At 38.6% G+C, this 24,917-nt stretch overlaps 1 protein-coding gene across 2 annotated transcripts in view; it reads right to left on the bottom strand.

The window, feature by feature from the left end:
• The window catches only part of ATP7A (ATPase copper transporting alpha), a 158,660-nt gene that overhangs the window by 67,699 nt on the left and 66,044 nt on the right, over nucleotides 1-24,917 (bottom strand). For both annotated transcript variants that reach the window (XM_035028792.1, XM_035028793.1), the window contains one exon: nucleotides 228-717. In XM_035028792.1, coding sequence (XP_034884683.1) covers nucleotides 228-717 — 490 coding nt within the window. The remainder of the gene's footprint in view (nucleotides 1-227; nucleotides 718-24,917) is intronic.

Raw genomic sequence — 24,917 nt, 5'->3', positions numbered from 1 at the left:
TGCTGCCTTTTCTGCTTATTTAAGACCCATGTAACTTTTAATTATAATCATTAATTTTACCCACATTCACTCTGGGTATACGCACACCGTATCCCAGACTTCAATGAAGCAGTACATATTTTAGTCCAGTGGATTCAAAACCCATGCTTAAGAAGAAAGCAAAAACCTCAACGACCAAAACGGAAAATTAAGCTCACAAAACAAACAAATAACACAAGATATATTACCTTTAATTCGCTGAACACCTTGCAGCTTCCCAATTTTTCCTTCAATGGTGCTGGTACATGAATGGCAGGTCATCCCTTCTACTTTCATCTTCAGCATGACTTCACCTGCTTGAGCCATACTGTAATCTTCACAAGTTCCTGACTTTTTCTCCAGAGTTCCGGTATCTAAACTGAGATCTGGAAGCAGCTCTATTATCTGATTGGCATTCACTATAGAAGGGATTACTGTCACCACTACAGTTCTTTGCTGAGGGGAAATTTTAATGTCTGTCACACCCTTGGTCTTGAGTAATGTGTTTTGGATATGGTCCCATGGCACAGCCAGTGAAGCAGCAACAGTCAGAAATACAGTCTCAGTTAAAACAGAGAGAGGATTAGGATTGTGGAGAATAGCATCAAAGCCCATGTCATCAATAGCTTCCAGTAGGGTCTTTGGAGTGTGTAGTTTAGGGTCATAAATAATAGTTGCATTTTTTTCTTCCAGTGAAACCTTTTGGAAGAAAATTTCAAGTCAGTTTAATTAAATCTCATGACCTAGAACTGAGAAATTAGCAATCATCATACCACATTCAAGAAGAATGGAACAAATAATTCAATCAAGTGAAGCTTCTCTATTAGGTCTCATCTTTACTATTCTCTTTGGAAAGAAACAGAAAATGTCTTCTGTACTTATAGGAATGATAAAGTTATATGTAGGTGTATGTGACTCAAGTACTGATTAGGCTTTTGAAACATACACATGGACAAACACACCCTAGAATTTCACAACAGAGTACAAACAAATCTACTATCTCCTTTCACAAATTATTTCAATACTTCACACTCTACCAATTCAAAAGATAATAAAGGAAACAGGATCAGCTGCAGAAAATAAAAGGTGAGATGAAGTTTAAATTTTAAGATGTTCAGTTAAGATAACTTTGGAAGAAAAGATATAAGCATGCTAGTTTATGATTAAAGGTAGTATTGTAGGATTTTGTAGCATATATTCCTATAACCTTCTAAGTTACTACAGCCTAGTATTACTTTTATTCAAAATAAGACATCTTTATTGTTTCACCTGATTCAATGATAAAAACAATGATTGGATTCCTAAAGCTCAGCTACTGTATATAATTTAACTACTACCATGATTGCACGCATATCTTTGGCTGACACCTTACAAAAATTAATGATGTAGTCATACACACAAACACATATACACAAACACACAATTACTGAGCTGGGAGTCAGAAGATTTGCATTCCATTGAAAATTCTCCACTTAATAACAAATCACACTCATTAATTCTACCATCTGAAAAATGGGGAAATATGTCCTATATTCTTCTAGGGCTGGGTTGTTAAAAGGATCATATGAGTAAATACGTAAGAAAGTAGTTCTTTATAGCAGTGAGTTAAAGGTAAACACTGAACAACTAATATTTATTGAGCACCTATTATATGTGCCAGGAACTAGGATTCTCAAGACACAAAGCTGAGCATGACAGTCACAGGGAGCAATACTAGAACAGAAAATACAGAAAACAGACATGTATTCATCCCTGGGAATATGGGTCAGAAAAGGCTTCTTAGATAATATCTTAATGTAAAAGGACAAACAGAAATCAGCAAGGACGCATGAGGCAGGAATTCCAGACAAATGGATAAAGTAGATAAAGATCATAAGCGAGGGCGCCTGGGTGGCTCAGTTGGTTAAGCGACTGCCTTCGGCTCAGGTCATGATCCTGGAGTCCCGGGATCAAGTCCCGCATCGGGCTCCCTGCTCAGCAGGGAGTCTGCTTCTCCCTGACCCTCCCCCCTCTCATGCTCTCTCTCTATCTCATTCTCTCTCAAATAAATAAATAAAATCTTAAAAATAAAATTTAAAAAAAGGATCATAAGCAAGAGAATTAGGCAACTGATTTATTATGCGGCCCCTTTTATGCCAATAATGGTTTGCAATTTATCGTACTGGTAATAGGGTCTATGGAAAAGTTAAGCAGGGGAATGACATGATTGCATTAGCATTTTAGAGAAGAATCATTCTGGAGACATTTGGGGTAGAATGGAGTGACACAGGGGCGCCTGGGTGGCTCAGTTGGTTGAGCGACTGCCTTTGGCTCAGGTCATGATCCTGGAGTCCCGGGATCGAGTCCCACATCGGGCTTCCTGCTCAGCAGGGAGTCTGCTTCTCCCTCTGACCCTCCTCCCTCTCATATGCTCTCTCTCTCTCTCATTCTCGCTCTCTCAAATAAATAAATAAAATCTTTAAAAAAAAAAAAAAGAATGGAGTGACACAGGATGGAAAATCAGGAGACTGTTGCAATTGCACAGTGGTACAGAGAAGATCTGAATTAAGGCATGAACACTGGGGCTAAAGAAAAAGGGGCAGTTCCAACATACATTTGGGAGGGCAAGAACTAGTAAGGACATTATAGTTAATAAAGGAGATGATTAGAATGACTTATATGTTTACAGTGTGGGCCAATGTATAGATGGTGTTGCCATTAACTATTATCAGAGATAGAGGAGGAAAACTGGAGGAAGTTAAGAGATTAGAGTGGAGGGAAAAGAAAGATGATAAATTTAGTTTTAGACCCACTGATTTTGAGAGGCGGTAGGGTATTAATGTTCTAAAGGCAGTTAAAATATGGGCATTATTGGGATGCCTGGGTGGCTCAGTCGGTTAAGTGTCTGCCTTTGCTCAGGTCATGATCCTAGGGTCCTGGGATCAAGTCCCGCATCGGGCTCCTTGCTCAGTGGGGAGCCTGCTTCTCCCTGTCCCTCTGCCACTCCCCCTGCTTGTGCGCTCTCTCTGACAAAATCTTTTAAAAATATGGGCATTATTATTACTATAGATTCCTGGTGAAAATCTTTGTTCCATAAATAAAAGCAATCCCAAAATATAATTAAAAGTAATTAAAAATCAGGGCGCCTGGGTGGCTCAGTCAGTTAAGTGTCCGACTCTTGATCTCAGCTCAGGTCTTGATCTCAGGGTCGTGAGTTGAGGCCCTGCATTAGGCTCCATACTGGGTGTTGAGTCTACTTAAAAAAGTAATTGAGTAGGAAGTCTCACTTTAAACTGTCTACAATAGTTATATAGTGAAATCTTTCACTTATATTAATGAACTTAATATTTTCATTTCTTCCTTTAGCTTGGTAATCAATGGCTAGATATTTGGTGGACTCTTAAAATGTACCCATAGAACAAAAAAGATTCTAAGACCGATAATTCTAGTTGGTCAGCTTGCTCTTAGTTATGGAAGAGATCACTAGCATAAGGGATCCAAAACAGAAGTGGGAAAATAATTTAAAAATTTTATCTTGGAGTATGCCACATAACATTTCTCATGAATAAGCTGCAGTATAGCCAAACTACATGTAGTTCAGACATATACTTTTCAAAGAGATGCAATAAAATATAGTCACTATAAAATGAAGGCTTTTGTGTTTTTGTATCTCTAAAGAGATTTTCTTTTAAACTCTGAGTCTACTGAAGTCAATGATTTTCTGATTAAGAAAATTACTTTAAAAAATTTAATACTCGGGGCACCTGGGTGGCTCAGTCGGTTAAGCATCCGCTTCAGCTCGGTCATGATCTCAGGGTCCTGGGATTGGGTTGGGCTCCCTGCTCAGCCGGGAGTCTGCTTCTATCCCTCTACCCCTCCCCCCAATTCATGCACACACTCTCTCTCTCTCTTTCAAATAAATAAAATGTTTTTTAAAAAAAAAATTTAAACAGGGCACCTGGGTGGCTCAGTTGGTTAAGCATCTGCCTTTGGCTCAGGTCATGATCCCAGGGTCCTGAGATCAAGCCTCACATCAGGCTCCTTGCTCAGCGAGGAGTCTGTTTCTCCCTCTCCTTCTGGCCCTTCCCCTTCTTGTGTTCTCTCTCTTTCCCAAATAAATAAATATCTTCAAAAAAATAAAAATGTAAACATTCAAACTAAAGAGGAAGCTGGAGAACAGATGAGGGGTGGGAAAGGAGTGACTATAAAGGGGCAGCACAGGAGAGTTTTTTGACGTGATGGGACTATTAGTGTCTTGGCTGTGGTGGTAGTTAAATGAATCTATACATGTGTTAAAATTCACCAAACTAAGAAAATGAAATCATAGAACCATATACCAAAAAGAAGTTAATTTTACTGTATGATAATTGTCTTAAACAAACAAACAAAAAAGATTAAAAAATTCAGTTAGTTGTATTGGCTACATTTCAAGTGTTCAACAGCCACTGTGGCTAAGTGGCTGCTATATGGTACTAGGTATACATAGAACATTTCCATAATTGCAGTACATTGCATTGGACAGTACTGCTCCAGGTACTACTAATACTTTTTTATGATAAAGTACCAAACTTTTTTGAAAGGGTGGAAATTTACTTTCTCTTTATCTTTAAATACACTGTATGTGGTATCTTTTTAAAAAAGATCTGGTTTTGAGCTAATTTCCACCTCCCCAAAAAATGTTAATTTACCAACATTCCCGATGAGAAACTGTACTTAAAACTGACTTTATAAGCAAAAATCACTTTCTCACTAGATGGCTTGCTATAATTTCTACTGCATTGGCCTATCTTCTAATTATAAAAGACATAAGGAAATAAGGCAACTATGTATATAAAATACTACTTACAAAAGTTTTATTACCCTATGTTGTTTTCATGCTGTGGACTAAAAACACTTCCTCATTTAGTAACTTCTTTTTGTGTGTTTTAAAGCTGGCCAACCACACTTAGCACAAACAAAAATGTTCCCCTTTGGGGTAACTTTTCCTCTGACTGTTAGATATCTAAGAATATCTAAGAGTTAGATATCAAAGAGACTTTTCAAGCCTAAAGTCTCAAAGGAAACAAAAACAAGCAGTATCTTTGTTTCTTTTAAGAGGAAATTCACATAGTGATTATCACAATACCTTTCTGGATACCAAATCCTTTGGCAGGAAGCTAAAATAATATTTATTTATTCAACAAATACTTACTGAGTGTCTGTTGTGCACCTGGCACTGTGCTAGTTGCTAGGGATACAATGGTGAGGAAAAACAAGCACTGACTCTGTAAACCCAGAAATTGCTGGTAGCAATATGATTCTGGGTCAGCTTAACTCTTTCACATTATCCCCGCCAATGAAAACCACCTCCACCTATTCACCACATTGTTCCAAAGTTTCAAAAGCTTATCTTTTTCTCTCAATCTTTCATTAAGAACCAATGCTGTTAACTGCACTACTAGGTATTTACCCCAAAGATACAATCTGAAGGGGCACCTGCACCCCAATGTTCATAGCAGCAATGTCCACAGTAGCCAAACTGTGGAAAGAGCTGAGATGTCCTTCAACAGACGAATGGATAAAGAAGATGTGATGTGTGTATGTACATATATACACACACACAATGGAATATTACTCAGCCATCAGAAAGGATGAATACCTACTATTTGTATTGACATGAATGGAACTGGAGGCTATTATGCAAAATAAGTCAATCAGAGAAAGACAATTATCATATGGTTTCACTCATATGAAGAATATAAGAAACAGGGGTGCCTGGGTGGCTCAGTCGGTTAGGCGTCTGCCTTCAGCTCAGGTCATGATCTCAGGGTCCTGGGATCAAGGCCCGTGTCGGGCTCCCCGCCCAGCAGGAAGTCTGCTTCTCCATCTGCCCCTCCCCCTGACTCGTGCTCACTCTCTCTCCCTCTCTCTCTCAAATAAATAAATAAAATCTTAAAAAAAGAGAATATAAGAAACAATGCAGAGGATCATAGGGGAAGGGAGGGAAAAAGTGAATGGGAAGAAATCAGAGAGGGAGACAAACCATGAGAGACTCTTAACTATGGGAAAGAAACTGAGGGTTGCTGGACAGGAGGTGGATGGAGGAATGGGGTAACTGGGTGACGGAAGTTAAGGAGGGCACTTGATGTAATGAGCACTGGGTGTTACATGCAACTGATGAATTACTGAACTCTACATCTGAAACTAATGATGCTCTATATGTTAGCTAATTGAATTTAAATAAAATAAAATTTTAAAAAGAACCAATGTTGTTATTTCTATTTTTATAAGAACTATTTTTCCATTAAAATAAAAATAAACACATACCAGTCTATAAATTATGAATGTGACTCATAGGAAGGACTCAAGGTGGAAGACTATTCACTGTATTTAGATGAAGGCAGGAGTGGAAGAGAAGAAAAGAAAATAAACATATTCTGTGGTCTCAATAGCATTAATAGTAGAGTAGAGGGTGCTAAATGTCCATAGAAATTATAAAGATCCATTATTTTAATGAGAATGGTATTCTTTATCTACTGAAATGCCTAAAACATGAAATTCAAGCACAGTATACTTAATCTGCATGTGACTTCTATATAATTTGCTCTCAAGTAGGATGAAAGCTAGAACCTTGGACAAATCACCCTAATTCAAAGAGCTTCATTTTCCTAAGAAAGCTCACTTTCTTACATTTTCATAACAACTCAACATAAAGGTAATCAGGGGTTTTTCAGAGCTTGAAAGGATTCCATCATTTTATATAGACTGAAGTCAGAAAAGTGAAATGATTCATCAGTTATCTTGAATTTCTTTTTTTAATTTTATTGTTTTTATTAAAGATTTTATTTATTTATTTTGACAGAGAGAGAGACAGCAAGAGGGAACACAAGCAGGGGGGAGTGAGAGAGGGAGAAGCAGGCTTCCCGCTGAGCAGGGAGCCTGATGTGGGGATCGATCCCAGGACCCTGGAACCATGACCTGAGCCAAAGTCAGATGCTTAACGACTGAGACACGTAAGTGCCCCTTATCTTGAATTTCTAATATGTTTGAGTCACCAACCACAAATAGGTTTTTTTTGTTTTTTTTTTTTAAAGATTTTTATTTATTTATTTATTTGAGACAGAGAGAATGACAGACAGAGAACATGAGAGGGAGGAGGGTCAGAGGGAGAAGCAGACTCCCTGCTGAGCAGGGAGCCTGATGCGGGACTCGATCCCGGGACTCCAGGATCATGACCTGAGCCGAAGGCAGTCGCTTAACCAACTGAGCCACCCAGGCGCCCCAACCACAAATAGTTTTGACTCAACTAAAAACCATTTAAAATACATAGAAGAACCCAATATAGATTACATATTTTACAATAAAATTATATTATTCTTTGTTGAAAAAAATGTGTATATATTAATCAAGTAACACTCTACTTTGATGCTTCAATATAGGATATTGAAAATTGACTGGGTGATAGACACTGGGGAGGGTATGTGCTCTGGTAAGCGCTGTGAATTGTGCAAGACTGTTGAATCTCAGATCTGTACCTCTGAAACAAATAATGCAATATATGTTAAGAAAAAAAAAAAAGAAGAAGAAGAAGAAGAAGGTAGCGGGAGGGGAAGAATGAAGCGGGGGAAATCGGAGGGGTAGACGAACCATGAGAGACAATGGACTCTGAAAAACAAACAGGGTTCTAGAGGGGAGGGGGGTGGGAGGATGGGTTAGTCTGGTGGTGGGTATTGAGGAGGGCACGTTCTGCATGGAGCACTGGGTGTTGTGCACAAACAATGAATCATGGAACACTTCATCTAGAACTAATGATGTAATGTATGGGGATTAACATAAGAATAAAAAAAAAAGGATATTGAAAATTAAAAGCCATTAATATAGGGTGCCTGGGTGGCTCAGTTGGTTAAGCGACTGCCTTCAGCTCAGGTCGTGATCCTGGGGTCCCAGGATCGAGTCCCGCATCGGGCTCCCTGCTTGGCAGGGAATCTGCTTCTCTCTCTGAACCTCCTTCCTCTCATGCTCTCTATCTCATTCTCTCTCTCAAATAAATAAATAATAAAAAAAATCTTTTAAAAAAAAAAAAGCCATTAATATAAACTGTATGGTACTGGCACAAAAACAGACACATAGATTAATGGAACAGAATAGAAAACCCAGAAATAGCATGCGTTGTAAGGAGCACTGGGTGTTATGCGCAACTAATGAATCATTGAATGCTACATCAAAAACTAATGATGTACTATACAGTGGCTAACTGAACATAATTTACAAAAAAAGAAAACCCAGAAATAAACCTACGCTTATATGGTTGAGTCTATGACAAAGGAGGCAAGAATGTATAATGAGAAAGAGATAGTCTCTTCAATAAATGGTGCTAGGAAAATGGACTACATGTAAAAGAATGAAACTGGACCACTTTTTAACACCATATACAAAAACTCAAAATGGATTAAAGACCTAAACGTGTGACCTGAAACCATAAAAATCCTAGAAAAGTACACAGGCAGTAATTTCTCTGACACTGGCCATCGCAACATTTTTCTAGATATGTCTCCTAAGGCAAGGGAAACAAAAACAAAAATAAACTATTGGGACTACACCAGAATGAAAAGCTTTTACACAGCAAAGGAAACAAGCCATCAACAAAACAGAAAGGCAACCTACTGAATGGGAGAAGATATTTGCAAATAGCATATCCGATAAAGCGTTAGGATCCAAAATATGTAAAGAACTTATCAAACTCAACACCAAAAAAATAATAATAATCCAAATAAAAAACGGGCAGAAGACATGAATAGACATTTTTCCAAAGAAGACATACAGATGGCCAACAGACACATGAAAAGATGCTCAACATCACTCATCATCAGGGAAATACAAATCAAAACCACAATGAGATACCACCTCACACCTGTCAGAATGGCTAAAATCAACAACACAAGAAACAACAGTTGTTGGCAAGGATGCGGAGAAAGGAGAATGCTCTTGCACTCTTGGTGGGAATGCAAACTGGTGCAGCCACTCTGGAAAACAGTATGGAATTTCCTCAAAAAGTTAAAAATAGAACTACCCTATGACCCAGAAATTGCACTACTAGGTATTTACCCAAATAATACAAAAATACTAATTCAAAGAGATACATGTACCCGATGCTTAACAGCAGCATTATCTGCACTAGCTAAATTATGGAAACAGCCCAAGTGTCCACTGACTGATGAATGGATAAAGATATGGAACAAAGGAATATCACTCAGCCATAAAAAAAGAATGAAATCTTGCCATTTACAACAATATGGATGGAGCTAGAACATTATGCTAAGCGAAATAAGTCAATCAGAGAAAGACAAATACCATATGATTTCACTCATATGTAGAATTTAAGAAACAAAACAAATGAGCAAAGGGGGGGGGGAAAGAGAGAGAGAGGGAGGCAAACCAAGAAACAGACTCTTAACTATGGAGAACAAAGAGATGGTTACCAGAAGGGAGGTGGGTGGGGAGATGGGTTAAATAGTTGATGGATTAAGGAGTGCACTTGTTGGGATTAGCACCAAGTGTTGTATGGAAGTGCTGAATCACTATATTGTATACCTGAAACAAATAATACACTATTAACTAACCAGAATTTAGGTTTTTTGAAGATTTTATTTATTTATTTATTTATTTATTTATTTATTTATTTATTTATTTATTTGACAGAGAGCTAGAGAGAGCGTACAAGTAGGCAGAGCAGCAGGCAGAGGGAGAGGGAGAAGCAGGCTCCCCGCTGAGCAGGGAGCCTGACGTGGGGCTCGATCCCCAGACCCTGGGATCATGACCTGAGCCAAAGGCAGCCACTTAACCAACTGCGCCACCCAGGTGCCCCAACTAATCAGAACTTAAATAAACACTGGGAAAAAAAGAATACTGAACAGATAGTACAGATTTCGCATAAAACTCTTCCTTTATAGTATCCCCTATTATTGCTTAATGTATTACATTCAGTGTGATACGTTTGTTAAAATTGATTAAAGTTTTTATTTTATGAAAAAAATTCAAAAACCAAGTACCTTAAAATGAAAAAGATGCAGAGATTTTATTAGATTTTTTTTAAGTTGTAGCATTGTTTTCATTGCTATTATCATTTGTTCAAAATTATTCAACAAATGCATGGTTAGTCATTATGAAATATTTAAATACAAAATTATACAAAGTTAATAGTGAAACTCCCTGTCCATACCATTCCTCCACTGCTAGATTTCTATATTGAATTTGACCTTGTTTTGAAATTTGGGGTTAAGTTCAACTAAATCAGAACCCTAACCCTTTTTGAATAACTGACTCTACATCTTCATGATGGATAATTATTACCTAGGAATTAAGCAAAATGCCTGTTTTATTCTAATACAATGTTTGAAAAACAGGATGTTCAATGCTCTATCATTTGCCATAGAAAAGTTAGGAAATGTTCCAAGTAGAAATAAAAAAAATTTCATCTCTATATGCTGATATGGAACAATCTCTAAGATATATTTGCGTATATTATATATATATATATATATATATATAATATAGTATATGTGAAAGGTGAAAGAAAATAGAGTCACTCATGTCAAGGTGTTTTAAAATGGAGCCAGGAGGCTAATAAGGAGGTGGGCCTTATACATGTCCTCACCTGGTGGAACCATGAATTTCTGAACTGGGCCAAACCACAAATATTCCAAGGACTCTGCATAAACATCTGCAACTTACATTAACAGACTTTTGCTTAGTGATAGCCTTAGTAATCAATTATGTTTAGCCAAAATTAGTTTTCTGATACCAATACCAATCAAAATTCTTTGTAAACAATGTATACAAGTGTTCCTCTTTGTCTTTAAAAACCACTGACTTTTGTTCCCTAGAGGAACACAATTTGGGTTGTGACCTAAATCTGTGCTTCCTGAATTGTAATTCTGAGACCCCAAATAAATGCTTTTATTTCAGTTCTTCCTCTTTTCTCAGTGGATATATGCTTCCATTTTTAGATAGATAGATGGATGTCTATATAGAGACACATATATACAGGTAAACCATTTTACATTCATAGTCTATTTCTGGAAGGATACATACATTAGCAAACATAACTGGTTTCTGTTGGGAGGAGGATTTTACTCTATTATTTGTGTTACTTTTTCAATAATAAAAAACAGTTATGTATATCAACTATACTTAAATTAAAAAAAAAAAAACAGTTAAGGGGAGCAAGGAATGTATTGGTCCACAGGATGAATTTGATTAACTGCTAGCATCTAGGTGGCCATTTTTTAAAGGATAGTCTAAATTAGGCGTATGGACTGCAGCCTTTATCTGAGTAAAGGGGAAAAGCACTCAAAATGCTAGCAGTATAAATTTCAAGGACAAAAGTAATTTGGTAATAAGGCATTAATCTTTGGAGTCATTCCATACTTATACCTAATTAAATTTGTTTTTACATTTCCCCTTTCAAAAAGGCCAAATAATTGCAGAGAAAGACCTTCACGTTATCTGCCTATTTTATTTTTCCCCTGAACAGACCACTGAGTGATTAAATTAAACTTTGGGTTAATCTCTTTAAAGTCTACAGTCTTCACATGGACAAGACAAACAAGAGTATTATACTCATTTACAAACTTTACAAGGTAAGACACAATTTCCAAAATGTATTTAAATGCTGATGCTGCAAAGAGAAATAATCACATTAATTCTACTTATTACAAAATTAGAGACATCTTGACTATTCAACTCTCCTTGAATTCTGTTAATTAAAGCTCTAATCTGTTCCACTGTAGCATTTTTTCAATAAAACAACCCCACTCAATTTAACATCACAATTACATTACTTCATTTCAGAGTTTTATTCCAAACACAGGAAAGAACTCCTTGACTTAGTTGAAAAAAGGTCCTCTCTAAATCTGTTTTCCTTCTTTTTTTTTTTAAGATTTTATTTATTTATTTTAGAGAGAGAGAGCACAAGTGTCCACAAGCCAGGGAAGGAGCAGAGAGGGAGGGAGAGGGAGGAAGGGAAAGAATCTCAAGCTGACTCTGACCAAGGCAGGGCTCTATCTCAGGACCCTAAGATCATGACCTGAGCCAAAACCAAGAGTTGGACACTTAACCAACTGAGTCACCCAGGTGCCCCTCCAAATTTGTTTTCTAAATTGACTGCACATTAATCTTAACTATAATCTCAGCTGCAACTATGATCCAGAAATTTGAAACCTTAACAGTCTTTAAAAAGTGACCAATATTTATGTATTATTAACATGTTGAGCTGCATTCTGACAATAAATTATGTTTGCACAGGACAATTTTCTATGTGATGCCTAGAAAGAAATGAATCCATCTTTTGTGGCCTCTGAAACACAAACATTTTAAGGGCTTTCCTTAAGAAAAATAATACAAAACTAGGGAAGCCTGGGTGGCTTAATTAGTTAAGTGTCTGCCTTCAGCTCAGGTCATGATCCCAGCATCCTGGGAACGAGCCCCATGTCGGGCTCCCTGCTCAGCGGGGAGTCTGCTTCTCCCCCTGCCCCTTGTCCTGCTCTCATGATCTCTCTCACTCTCTCTCTCTCTCTCAAATAAATAAATAAAATATTTTAAAAAAATAATATAAAACTATAACAAAATTCTGTACAAAAGTAAATACTCTGAATGAGTAACAAAATAACAAGTTACAAATTTTAGAAAGCCACCAAATATCATAAAATGGTGATACACCTCTATATTTTCTTTTCCTATATTTTCACTGTTTACTCTCCTGGTTCATTTGATAATAACTTTGTAAAGTCATTTTCTATATAGAGAAAAGAATGATAATTTAGTTATTCTCGTATGTCAAAATATTTTTTATTAATGATAGCTTAGTAAAGTTCCTTTCAATGTCACAAGTAAATATTAATAAATTTTTAGAGCTGGGGGCGCCTGGGTGGCTCAGTTGTTAAGCATCTGCTTTCGGCTCAGGTCATGATCCCAGGGTCCTGGGATCAAGCCCCGCATCAGGCTCCCTGCTCGGCGGGAGGCCTGCTTCTCCCTCTCCCACTTCCCCTGCTTGTGTTCCCTTCTCTCTCTCGCTATCTCTCTCTCTGTCAAATAAATAAATAAAATCTTTAAATAAATAAATAAATAAATAAATAAATAAATAAATAATTTTTAGAGCTGTCGTCAAATTTGGGAAAACTATCAAGTCCCTTTCATATATGTACTATAAGATTATAGAGAATTTCAGAGAACTTTACTTGTGTAGTGATTAGTATTAAATATTTTGGGGGTTTTTTTATAAAGATTTTTATTTATTTATTTGACAGAGAGCGAGCACAAGCAGGGGGAGTGGTAGGCAGAGGGAGAGGAAGAAGCAGGCTCTCCGCCGAGTGGGGAGCCCGATGCAGGGCTCGATCCCAGGACCCTGGGATCATGACTGGAGTGGAAGGTAGATGCTTAACCGACTGAGCCACCCAGGTGCCCCAACTTTTTGAATTGATAACAATCATTTTACCATTTTTACACTGGGCCCTACACCTTTATGTCGTAAGTTGGCATATGGGTGGTAGGGGTATTATTGGAAGACATTCCCACACCAGAATTCCTAGGAAAAATTTCACTATATACAGAAGTGACTAAGAACCACATTTGGCCAGGGGCGCCTGGGTGGCTCAGTCATTAAGCATCTGCCTTTGGCTCAGGTCATGATCCCAGCGTCCTGGGATTGAGCCCCACGTCCTGCTCCACGGGAAGCCTGCTTCTCTCTCTCCCACTCCTCCTGCTTGTGTCCCCTCTCTCGCTGTGTCTCTCTCTGTCAAATAAATAAGTAAAATCTTTAAAAAAAAAAAAAGAACCACATTTGGCCAAATATCCTACTAACCCCAAACCAAACATCCCCAACTCAACCTTCCCTTAGTTAGATACCCCAAAATGCCCATGGCAAATCCAATAGCACTCAACACAAAGGGAAAGTCTACCAGAGGGCTAAGTAGAAATAGACAATGGACTTAAATGTTTGTGGTTAAAATATTTTACTTTTGCAAAAACATATAACCATGTGAACAAACTGAGACTCCTTCCAGAGTCTCAGAAGGGGTCAATGCAAGTGAGAGGCTATGAAACATAAGCTTCACAATAAATCTGTCTCTGGGCCTAGAAGACTAAATACTTAGTAAAATATTTTTTAAAGGAAAGAAAAAAGAAGAAAGGTTACTAATATACACTATATCATATGGGCTTTTGACTGAAGGAGGAGAGGGAGAACGGGTAAAGGCAGAAAAGTAAGTGTCCTTTTATTTTTAGCAATCAAATTATGAATGTGCCCTGGAAAGTATAGCCTTAAGGATCTGTCACTGGGATCCACATAAATCACCATTGATAACACAAAGTGCTTTCACATTATATCACTGCTACTTTTGCTTTACAAGTTAATTCAATTCAATCTCATTTTTCTGACCTTAAACAGACCTCATGAAGCACAGGGGAATTCTAGGAAGATGCAGTGGAAATAGCTGCCTTACATATGAATGGGGTGCAACAGACTTTTTTTGAAAATCTATACAGGAATGTACTTGCAAATGTCAAAGCAGAATCCTTTCCTTTAGTTATACATGAATATGTTGGGGAAAACAAATATTAATCTAAAGTAGTTTGCTATACAAAGAGTTGGGGGTTCTGGAAAATGCACTAGTTGTCAGTGGACAGTAAGTACCTAAGTCAGTTGGAGAAAAAGTATGTGAACTAGCTTTTGGATGGTTAAAAGAGTTTTACTGCAGTTAGCACAGACAGTAAGATTCAGCTTCTATTCTGGGCCCCCGGCATCAGCCACCTTAGATTAAGTGGAGGAGGTTTGACTGCTTTCATTTAAAGATAAATCAAATGCAGGTATCATACTTATTACTCAATGAAATTAAACAACTCATTTTTAAAGATGTGGGACTGAAGGGTGCAGAGCTACTTTTGCCATCCTTTTTTCTAATCAACAAACTGGAAAATACCCATCTAGTTGTTGGATAGTTAATGATTAGTGAGAAAATTACAAAATGTAATTGGGTAAAATCAGTGTGAATGGGTAAAAATTAATGTTTAGATTAATTAAAAGACAGAGCTCTCATAATTATCTATCTGATCTGGAGATACACCAGATATTCTAGTCCAAATTTAATGACTCATGTACTTAAAAATATAATGAGCTTCTGATTATTAGAAAGAATCCACTGATCCCTAAGTTTAAATGTTGTGCTAACTGTGATATCCAATTGGACAAAACTCCCTTTAGAATATTAACATCCACTCTGGATAGTGTGTCTAAAATTATGTACGTTTTGCATGTGGATCTGAACTCATTGGCAAACCATTTTAAGAATAATGCAGCTGGGCGCCTGGGTGGCTCAGTTGGTTAAGCGACTGCCTTCGGCTCAGATCATGATCCTGGAGTCCCTGGATCAAGTCCCTCATCGGGCTCCCTGCTTGGCAGGGAGTCTGCTTCTCCCTCTGACCCTCCTCCCTCTCATGTGCTCTCTCTCATTCTCTCTCTCTCAAATAAATAAATAAAATCTTTAAAAAAGAAAAAAAAAGAATAATGCAGCTGATCAAATTCCAAAGTTGCATTAACTTCCACCATCATTGTAACAAATACTGTATAAAAGCAAAATTATAGAAAACCTCCAATAAATAGAACCACCACCAATACAAAGTTGTTTTAAAGATCTTTTTTAAAGATTTTATTCATTTATTTGACAGAGAGAGAGATCACAAGTAGGCAGACAGGCAGGCAGAGGGAGAGGGAGAAGCAGGCTCCCCATTGAGCAGGGAACCCAATGCAGGGTTCAGTCCCAGGACCCTGGGATCATGACCTGAGCCGAAGGCAGATGTTTAACAGACTAAGCCACCCAGCGTCCCAAGCATCCAACTCTTGATTTCAGCTCAGGTCATGATCTCAGGGTTTGGAGATCAAGCCCCATGTGAGGCTCCACATTGGGCATGGAGTCTGCTTAAGATTCTCTCTCCCTCTTCCTCTGAACCCCCTTCCCCATTTGTGGTCTCTTTCTCTCTCTCTCTCTTAAACAAAAATGAATCACAGACTTAAAGGTAAAACATAAAATGATAATATTTTAGATGACATAGAAGAAAAATCTTTGTAACCTTGGGTAAGACTAAGATTTCTTAGACATGACACCAAAAACATGACCCATAAAGAAAAAAAAGTAGATAAACTGGAATTCATCAAAAGCAAAAACATCTTCTCTGGGAAAGACACTTGTAAGAGAATGAAAAGACAGGGGGAGCTAAGATGGTGGTGTAGTAGGAGTACCCTAGGCTCATCTCATTCCTCAAACACAACTAGGTATCTATCAAATCATTCTGAATACCCAAGAAATCAACCTGAGGACTGACAGAACAAATTCCACAAGTAGAAGTAGAGAAGAGACCACATGGAGGAAGGTAGGAAGTGTGGAGATGTGGTTTCAGGGAGAAATGGACCGCAGGTGCTTCAGAGGTAAGGGAGCCCTTGTCATGGAGAAAGGTAAAAGAGAGAGGAACACACAGGGGAATGCAGAAGGAGAACACTTCCCCAAAGCCATTGGCTGAGAAAATGAGAGGGGCTAATTTTCATGAGTTTCTGCAACCAGCAGGGCTTAAAAGACTGGAGTTTTAGAGGTCACTGGCTTAGCTGGGATAGAGCTCTGGGGGTGCTGCCCCACTTCTGGAGAGAAGGCAGGCAAGCAACCCAGGGCAGACACCATGCTCTGAGGAACGCCTGGAGCACACATGGGGAAGATTATTCACTCTTCTTGGGGCACGTCCATGAGAGGGAGCCTTCACAGAGACACCTCTCCAGCGACAAAAGAGCTGATGGGTGCCTTTTCCCTCCCCTGCCCCTCAGCATAAACACAGAGCCACCCGACCAGGGCTGCTTGGTCCCAACACTGGCTGCCTAGCCTGCTTGATCCAAGTCCCATGCCCCTGTGCTCTGGTACAACTGCCCCTCTCAGTCAAACATCCTTCATTCCCAGCACAGCAAGCCCCTTCCCCAGAAGACCAGTGGAAGGCCCTGCCCACTGCAGGTCTCCTGACCAGAGAGTTCTGCAAGGCTTCTGTGCTAGCGTAAGTAGTATCAGGTCTCATGTCACAAGCAGACTGGAGCACATCTAGTTAAAACTCTCTACACTCTGGCCAAGGACCAAACGCTGCCCACTGCAGGCAAGGAGAGCCTCTGCAGACAACTGGCCTGAAGGATAGAGCAGCCAAAACATAGCAGTAGAGCACATGCAGAACCAGAGATGCTAACTGAAGCGCCAGGCCTTGACAGTAAATGAACTCTTCTTCATAAAGCCGTTATCTCTGGAGCACGAAACACAAAAGGTTTTTATGTTTTTGTGTTGTAACACAAAGAAGAAGACAGAGATTTAGACAAAATGCCAAGATAGAAGAATTCATCCTAAATGAAACAACAAGATAAGGTCATGGCCAGAAATCTAAACAAAACAGATATAAGTAATATGCCTGGTGGAGAATTTAAAGCATAAGGATATTTGCTGGGTTTGAGAAAAAAATAGAAGAATTCAGAAAGGCCCTTACTGCCAGATAAAAAGTTAAAAAAGAATCACTCAGAAATGAAAACTGTAGGGTGTCTGGGTTGCAGAGTCAGTTGAGCATCCAACTCTTAGTTTCAGCTCAGGTCATAATCTCAAGCTCCACATCAGGCTCCACACTCAGTGTGGCATCTACTTGAGATTCTCTATCCTTCTCCCTCCCTCCCTTTCTTTCTCTCTAAAATAAATAAATAAATCTTTTCTAAAAAGAAATGAAGGGGCGCCTGGGTGGCTCAGTCATTAAGCATCTGCCTTCAGCTCAGGTCATGATCCCAGGGTCCTGGGATCGAGCCCCGCATTGGACTCCCCACTCTGCGGGAAGCCTGCTTCCCCCTCTCCCACTCCCCCTGCTTGTGTTCCCTCTCTCGCTGTGTCTCTCTCTGTCAAAAAAATAAATAAAATCTTAAAAAAAAAAGAAATGAAAAATGCACTGATATTTGAAACAGACTACATAAAACGAACAGGAGGAGTAAAGAAGCAGAGGAATGAGCAAGTGATGTAGAAAATAAAACAATGGAATACAATGAAGTTCAACAAAGGAGAGAAAGAAGAATTATGGAATATGAGAACAGATTTAGGGAACTCAGTAACTCCATCAAACATAATAACATTCACATTATAGGATTACCAGAAAAAGAAAAGAGAGAAAAGGGAGCAGAAAATTTATTTGATGAAATAACAGCTGAAAAACTTCCTTAAAAGAAAAGAGAAAGGGGTGAGCCTGGGTGGCTCAGTCAGTTAAGCACCTGCCTTTGGCTCAGGTGATGATCCCAGGGTTCTGGGATCAAGTCCCACATCGGGCTTCCTGCTCAGCAGGGAGCCTGCTTCTCCCTCTCCCTCTGCCTGCTGGCTGCTCCCCCTGCTTGTGCTCACTCTTTCTCTCTCACAAATAAATAAAATCTTTAAAAAAAGAGAGAGAGAGAGAAAAGAGAAAGGACCCAAATAAAATCACAAATGAGAGAGGAGAGATCACAACTAACACCACAGAAATACTAACTGTAGGGGCGCCTGGGTGGCTCAGTCATTAAGCGTCTGCCTTCGGCTCAGGTCATGATTCCAGGGTCCTGGGATTGAGCCCTGCTTCGGGCTCCCTGCTCGGTGGGAAGCCTGCTTCTCCCTCTCCCACTCCCCCTGCTTGTGTTCCCTCTCTTGCTGTGTCTCTCTGTCAAGTAAATAAATAAAATCTTAAAAAAAAAAGAAATACTAAGTGTAAGAGAATATTATGAAAAATTATATGCCAACAAATTGGGCAATCTGAAAGAAATGGATAAATTCCTAGAACGACATAAACTACCAATTGAAACAGGAAGAAACAAAATTTGAACCAACCGATAACCAGCAAAGAAATTGAGTCAGTAATCAAAATCTCCCAACAAACAGGGCAAAACCTGAGAAAGTCACCAACAAAAAAGAGAACTACATGTAGGCCAATATCTCAGATGAACATGGATGCAAAAATTCTCAACAAACTACCAGCAAATTTAATCCAACAGTACATTAAAATACTCATTGAACATGATCAAGTGGAAGTTATTCCTGGTCTGCAGGAGTGGTGCAATATTCACAAATCAATCAACATGATATACCACATTAAGGATGAGAACTATATGATCCTCTCAATAGATGCAGAAAAAGCATTTAACAAAGTACAACATCCATTCATAATTTAAAAAAAGACCCTCGGGCGCCTGGGTGGCTCAGTTGGTTGAGCGACTGCCTTCGGCTCAGGTCATGATCCTGGAGTCCCTGGATCAAGTCCCGCATTGGGCTCCCTGCTCGGCAGGGAGCCCTGCTTCTCCCTCTGACCCTCCCCCCTCTCATGTGCTCTCTCTCTCTCATTCTCTCTGTCTCAAATAAATAAAATCTTTTAAAAAAATAAATAAATAAAAAATAAATTAAAAAAGACCCTCAACAAAGTAGGGTTATAGGGAACATACCGCAAGATAATAAAGTTCATTTAAGAAAAGCCCATAGCTAATACAATTCTCAATGGACAAAAAACTGAGAGCTTTTCCTCTATGGTCAGGAACAAGACAGGGATGTCCACTCTCACCACTGTTATTTAACATAGTACTGAAAGTCCTAGCATCAGCAATCAGACAACGAAAAGAAATAAAAGGTATCCAAATTGGCAAGGAAGAAGTAAAACCTTCACTATTTGCAGATGACATGATGCACTATACAGAAAACTGAAAGACTACACCAAAAAAATGCCAGAATTGATACAGGAATTCAATAAAGTTGCAGGATACAAAATCAACATTCAGAAATTTGTTGCATTTCTATACACCAATAATGAAGCAGCAGAAAGAGAAATCAAGGAATTAGTCCCATCTGCAATTGCACCAAAAACCATAAGATACCTAGGAATAAGCCTAGCCAAAGAGGTAAAAGATCTGTACTCTCAGAACTATATAACACTTATGAAAACAATTGAAGAGGACACAAAGAAATGGAAAAACATTGCATGCTCATGGATTGGAAGAACAAGTACTGTTAAAATGTCTATACTACTCAAAGCAATCTACACATTTAATGCAACCCTTATATACCTATATACCACCAGTATTTTTCACAGACCTAGAACATACAACCCTAAAATGTGTATGGAACCACAGAAGACCCCAAAGAGCCAAAGCAATTTTGAAAAAGAAAAGCTAAGCGGGACTTCAAGTTATATTATAATCATTCTGAACACCTGTGAATTCAACAAGTGATCTAAGAAAATAACGGCAACTCTACAAATAGAAAAACAACCACTTCCTCAGGGCGCCTGGGTGGCTCAGTTGGTTAACCAATTGCCTTCAGCTCAGGTCATGATCCCAGAGTACCGGGATTGAGTCCTGCATCAGGGTCCCTGCTCAGCGGGGAGTCTGCTTCTCCCTCTGACCCTACCCCATCTTGTGCTCTCTCTCTCACTCTCTCTCTCAAATAAATAAAATAAAATCTTACAAAAAAAAAGAAAAACAACCACTTCCTGCAAGGTAGGAGAATGACAAAACAAGAAAACTCGCCTCAAAAAAGAGAACAAGAGGCAGTACTGCCCAGGACCTAATCAGTATGGACACAAGTAAGATGTCAGAACTAGAGTTCAGAATAACGATTATAAAGATACTAGCTGGGCTTGAAAACAGCATAGAAGACAGTAGATAATCCCTTTCTGGAGAAATAAAAGAACTAAAACCTCATCAAGTCAAAATCAAAAAGGCTATTAATGAGAAGCAAACAAAAATGGAGGCTCTAACTGCTAGGATAAATGAGGCAGAAAGGAGAATTATTGATATAAAAGGCAAAATGATGGAGAATGAAGAAGTTGAGAAAAAGAGAGATAAACAACTACTGATTCATGAGGGGAATATTTGAGAGATAAGTGATACCATAAAGAGAAACAACATTAGAATAATTGGGATCCCAGAAGAAGAGGAAAGAGAGAGGTGGGGGCAGAAGGTATACTGCAGCAAATTAAAGAGGAGAACGTACCTAATCTGGGGAAGGAAATCAGCATCCAAGTACAGGAGGCACAGAGAAACCCCCTCAAAATTTAAAAAAAAAAAAAGGTCAACACACTGACATATAATAGTGAAACTTGCAAATCTCAGAGACAAAGAGAAAATCCTGAAAGCAGCTCAGGGATAAGAGGTCCACAACCTAAAAGAGTAGAACATTAGACTGGCAGCAGACCTATGCACAGAGACCTGGCAGGCCAGAAAGGACTGGCATGATATATTCAGAGCACTAAATGAGAAAAATATATAGCCAAGAATACTTATACAGCTAGGATGCCATTAAATATAGAAAGAGAGATAAAAAGCCTCCAAGACAAACATAAAAGAATTTGTGATCACTAAACCAGCCATGCAAGAAATATTAAAAGGGATCCTTTAAGCAAAGTGAGAGCCCAAAAGTAACATAGACCAGAAAGGAAAAGAAACAATATACAGAAACAGTGACTTTACAGGTAATACAATGGCAACAAATTCATATCTTTCAATAGTTACTCTAAATGTAAATGGATGAAATATCCCAATCAAAAGACACAGGGTATCAGATTGGATAAAAAAGCAAAACCCATCAATCTGCAAGAGATTCATTTTAGACCCAAAGACACCCCCAGATTTAAAGTGAGTGGATGTGGGCGCCTGGGTGGCTCAGTTGGTTAAGCGACTGCCTTCGGCTCAGGTCATGATTCTGGAGTCCCTGGATCGAGTCCCACATCGGGCTCCCTGCTCGGCAGGGAGTCTGCTTCTCCCTCTGACCCTAACCCCTCTCATGTGCTCTCTCTCATTCTCTCTCTCTCAAATAAATAAATAAAATCTTTTAAAAAAATAAAAATAAAGTGAGTGGATGTAAAATCATTTATCATGCTAATGGCCATCAAAAGAAAGCTGGGGTGGCAATCTTTGTATCAGACAAATTAGATTTTAAACCAAAGACTGTAATAAGAGATGAGGAAGGGCACTATATCATACTTAAAGGTTCTATCCAACAAGAAGATCTAACAAGTGTAAATATTTATGTCCCTACCTTAGGAGCAGCCAATTATATAAAACAATAACAAAATTAAAGAAAAACATTGATAAGAACAGAATAATAGTAGGGGACTTTAACACCCCACTGCAATCAATAGACCATCTAATCAGAAGATGAACAAGGAAACAAGGGCTTTGAATGACACCCTGAACCAGATGGACAGATATATTCAGAGCATTTCATCCTAAAGCAACAGAATACACACATTCTTCTCAAGTGCACATGGAACATTCTCCAGAACAGATCACATCCTGGGTCACAAATCAGGTCTCAACCGGTATCAAAAGACTGGGATCATTCCCTGCATGTTTTTGGACCACAATGCTTTGAAACTGGAACTCAATCGCAAGAGGAAATTTGGAAAGAACTCAAATACATGGAGGCTAAAGAGCATCTTACTAAAGAATGAATGGGTCAACCAGGAAATTAAAGAAGAATTTTAAAAATTCATGGAAACCAATGATAATGAAAACACAACTATTCAAAATCTTTGGGATGCAGCAAAGGCAGTCCTAAGAGGAAAGTATATAGCAATACAAGCCTTTCTCAAGAAACAAGGAAGGCCTCAAATACACAACCTAACCTTACACCTAAAGCAGCTGGAGAACAGCAAATAAAGCCTAAACCCAGCAGGAGAAGAGAAATAATAAAGATCAGAGCAGAAATCAATGAAATAGAAACCAAAAGAACAAAACAGATCAACAAAACAGAGCTGGTTCTTTGAAAGAATTAATAAGATTGATAAACCCCTGGCCAGACTTACCAAAAAGAAAAGAAAAAGGACCCAAATAAATAAAATCATTAATGAAAGAGGAGAGATCACAACCAACACTGAATAAATACAATTATAAGAACATATTATGAGTGGGGCACCTGGGTGGCTCAGTCGTTAAGTGTCTGCCTTCGAGGCTCAGGTCATGATCCCAGGGTCCTGGGATCGAGCCCCATGTCGGGCTCCCTGCTCAGTGAGAAGCCTGCTTCTCCCTCTCCCACTGATTTTGTTCCCTCTCTTGTTGTGTCTCTGTCAAATAAATAAATAAATAAATCTTTTCAAAAAAAAGGGAACATATTATGAGCAACTCTATACCAACAAACTAGGCAATCTGGAAGAAATGGATGCATTCGTAGAGATGTATAAACTACCAAAACTGAAACAGGAAGAAACAGAAAACCTGAACAGACCCATAACCAGCAAGGAAATTGAAGCAGTAATCAAAAATCTCCCAACACACAAGAGTCCAGGGCAAGATGGCTTCCCAGGGGAATTCTACCAAACGTTTAAAGAAGAATTAATACCTGTTCTTCTGAAACTATTCCAAAAAACAGAAATGGAAGGAAAACTTCTAAACTCATTTTATGAGGCCAGCATTACCTTGATCCCAAAACCAGACAAAGACCCCACCAAAAAGGAGAATTACGGACCAATACCCTTGATAAACATGGATGCAAAAATTCTCACCAAAATACTAGCCAATAGGATACAACAGTACATTAAAAGGATTATTCACCATGATCAAGTGGGATTTATTCCTGGGCTGCAAGGTTGGCTCAACATCCACAAATCAATCAATATGATACACTACATTAATAAAAGAAAGGACAAGAACTCTATGATCCTCTCAATAGATGCAGAAAAGGCATTTGACAAAGTACAGCACCCTTTCTTGATTAAAACTCTTCACAGTGTAGGGCTAGAGGGTACATACCTCAATATCATAAAAGCCATCTATGAAAAGCCCACAGTGAATATCATTCTCAATGGGGAAAAACTGAGAGCTTTTCCCCTATGGTCAGGAACATGGCAGGGATGTCCACTATCACCACTGTTATTCAACATAGTACTAGAAGTCCTAGCCTCAGCAATGAGACAATAAAAATAAATAAAAGGCATCCGAATCAGCAAAGAAGAAGTCAAACTCTCACTCTTTGCAGATGATATGATACTTTATGTGGAAAACCCAAAAGACTCCACCCAAAAACTGCTAGAACTCATACAGGAATTCAGTAAAGTGGCAGGATATAAAATCAATGCACAGAAGTCAGTTGCACTTCTACACACCAACAACGAAACAGAAGAAAGAGAAATTAAGGAGTTGATCCCATTTACAATTGCACCCAAAACCATAAGATACCTAGCAATAAATCTAACCAAAGAGGCAAAGAATCTGTACTCAGAAAACTATAGAATACTCATGAAAGAAATTGAGGAAGACACAAAGAAATGGAAAAACGTTCCATGCTCATAGATTGCAAGAACAAATATTGTTAAAATGTCTATGCTACCTAGAGCAATCTACAAATTCAATACAATCCCTATGAAAATACCATTAACTTTTTTCACAGAGCTGAAACAAATAATTCTAAAATTTATATGGAACCAGAAAAGACCCCGAATAGCCAGAGGAATGTTGAAAAAGAAAAGCAAAGCCGGTGGCATCACAATTCTGGGCTTCAAGCTCTATTACAAAGCTGTAATCATCAAGGCAGTAATGTACTGGCACAAAAACAGAAACACTGATCAATGGAACAGAAGAGAGACCCCAGAAATACCCTCAACTCTATGGTCAACTAATCTTCGGCAAAGCAGGAAAGAATATCCAATGGAAAGAAGACAGTCTCTTCAATAAATGGTGCTGGGAAAATTGGACAGCCACATGCAGATGAAACATTTTCTTACACCATACACAAAAATAGACTCAAAATGGATGAAAGACCTAAATGTGAAACAGGAATCCATTAAAATCCTAGAGAACACAGGTATAATCTCTTTGACACTGGCTGTAGCAACTTTTTATTAGATATGTGTCCTGAGGCAAGGGAAACAAAAGCAAAAATGAA

The sequence above is a fragment of the Mirounga leonina genome, unplaced genomic scaffold, assembly GCF_011800145.1.
Source record: "Mirounga leonina isolate KUSES-001 unplaced genomic scaffold, KU_Mleo_1.0 Mir_204, whole genome shotgun sequence".
Lineage (NCBI taxonomy): Eukaryota > Metazoa > Chordata > Mammalia > Carnivora > Phocidae > Mirounga > Mirounga leonina.
This window is presented reverse-complemented; position numbering and strand designations above follow the sequence as displayed.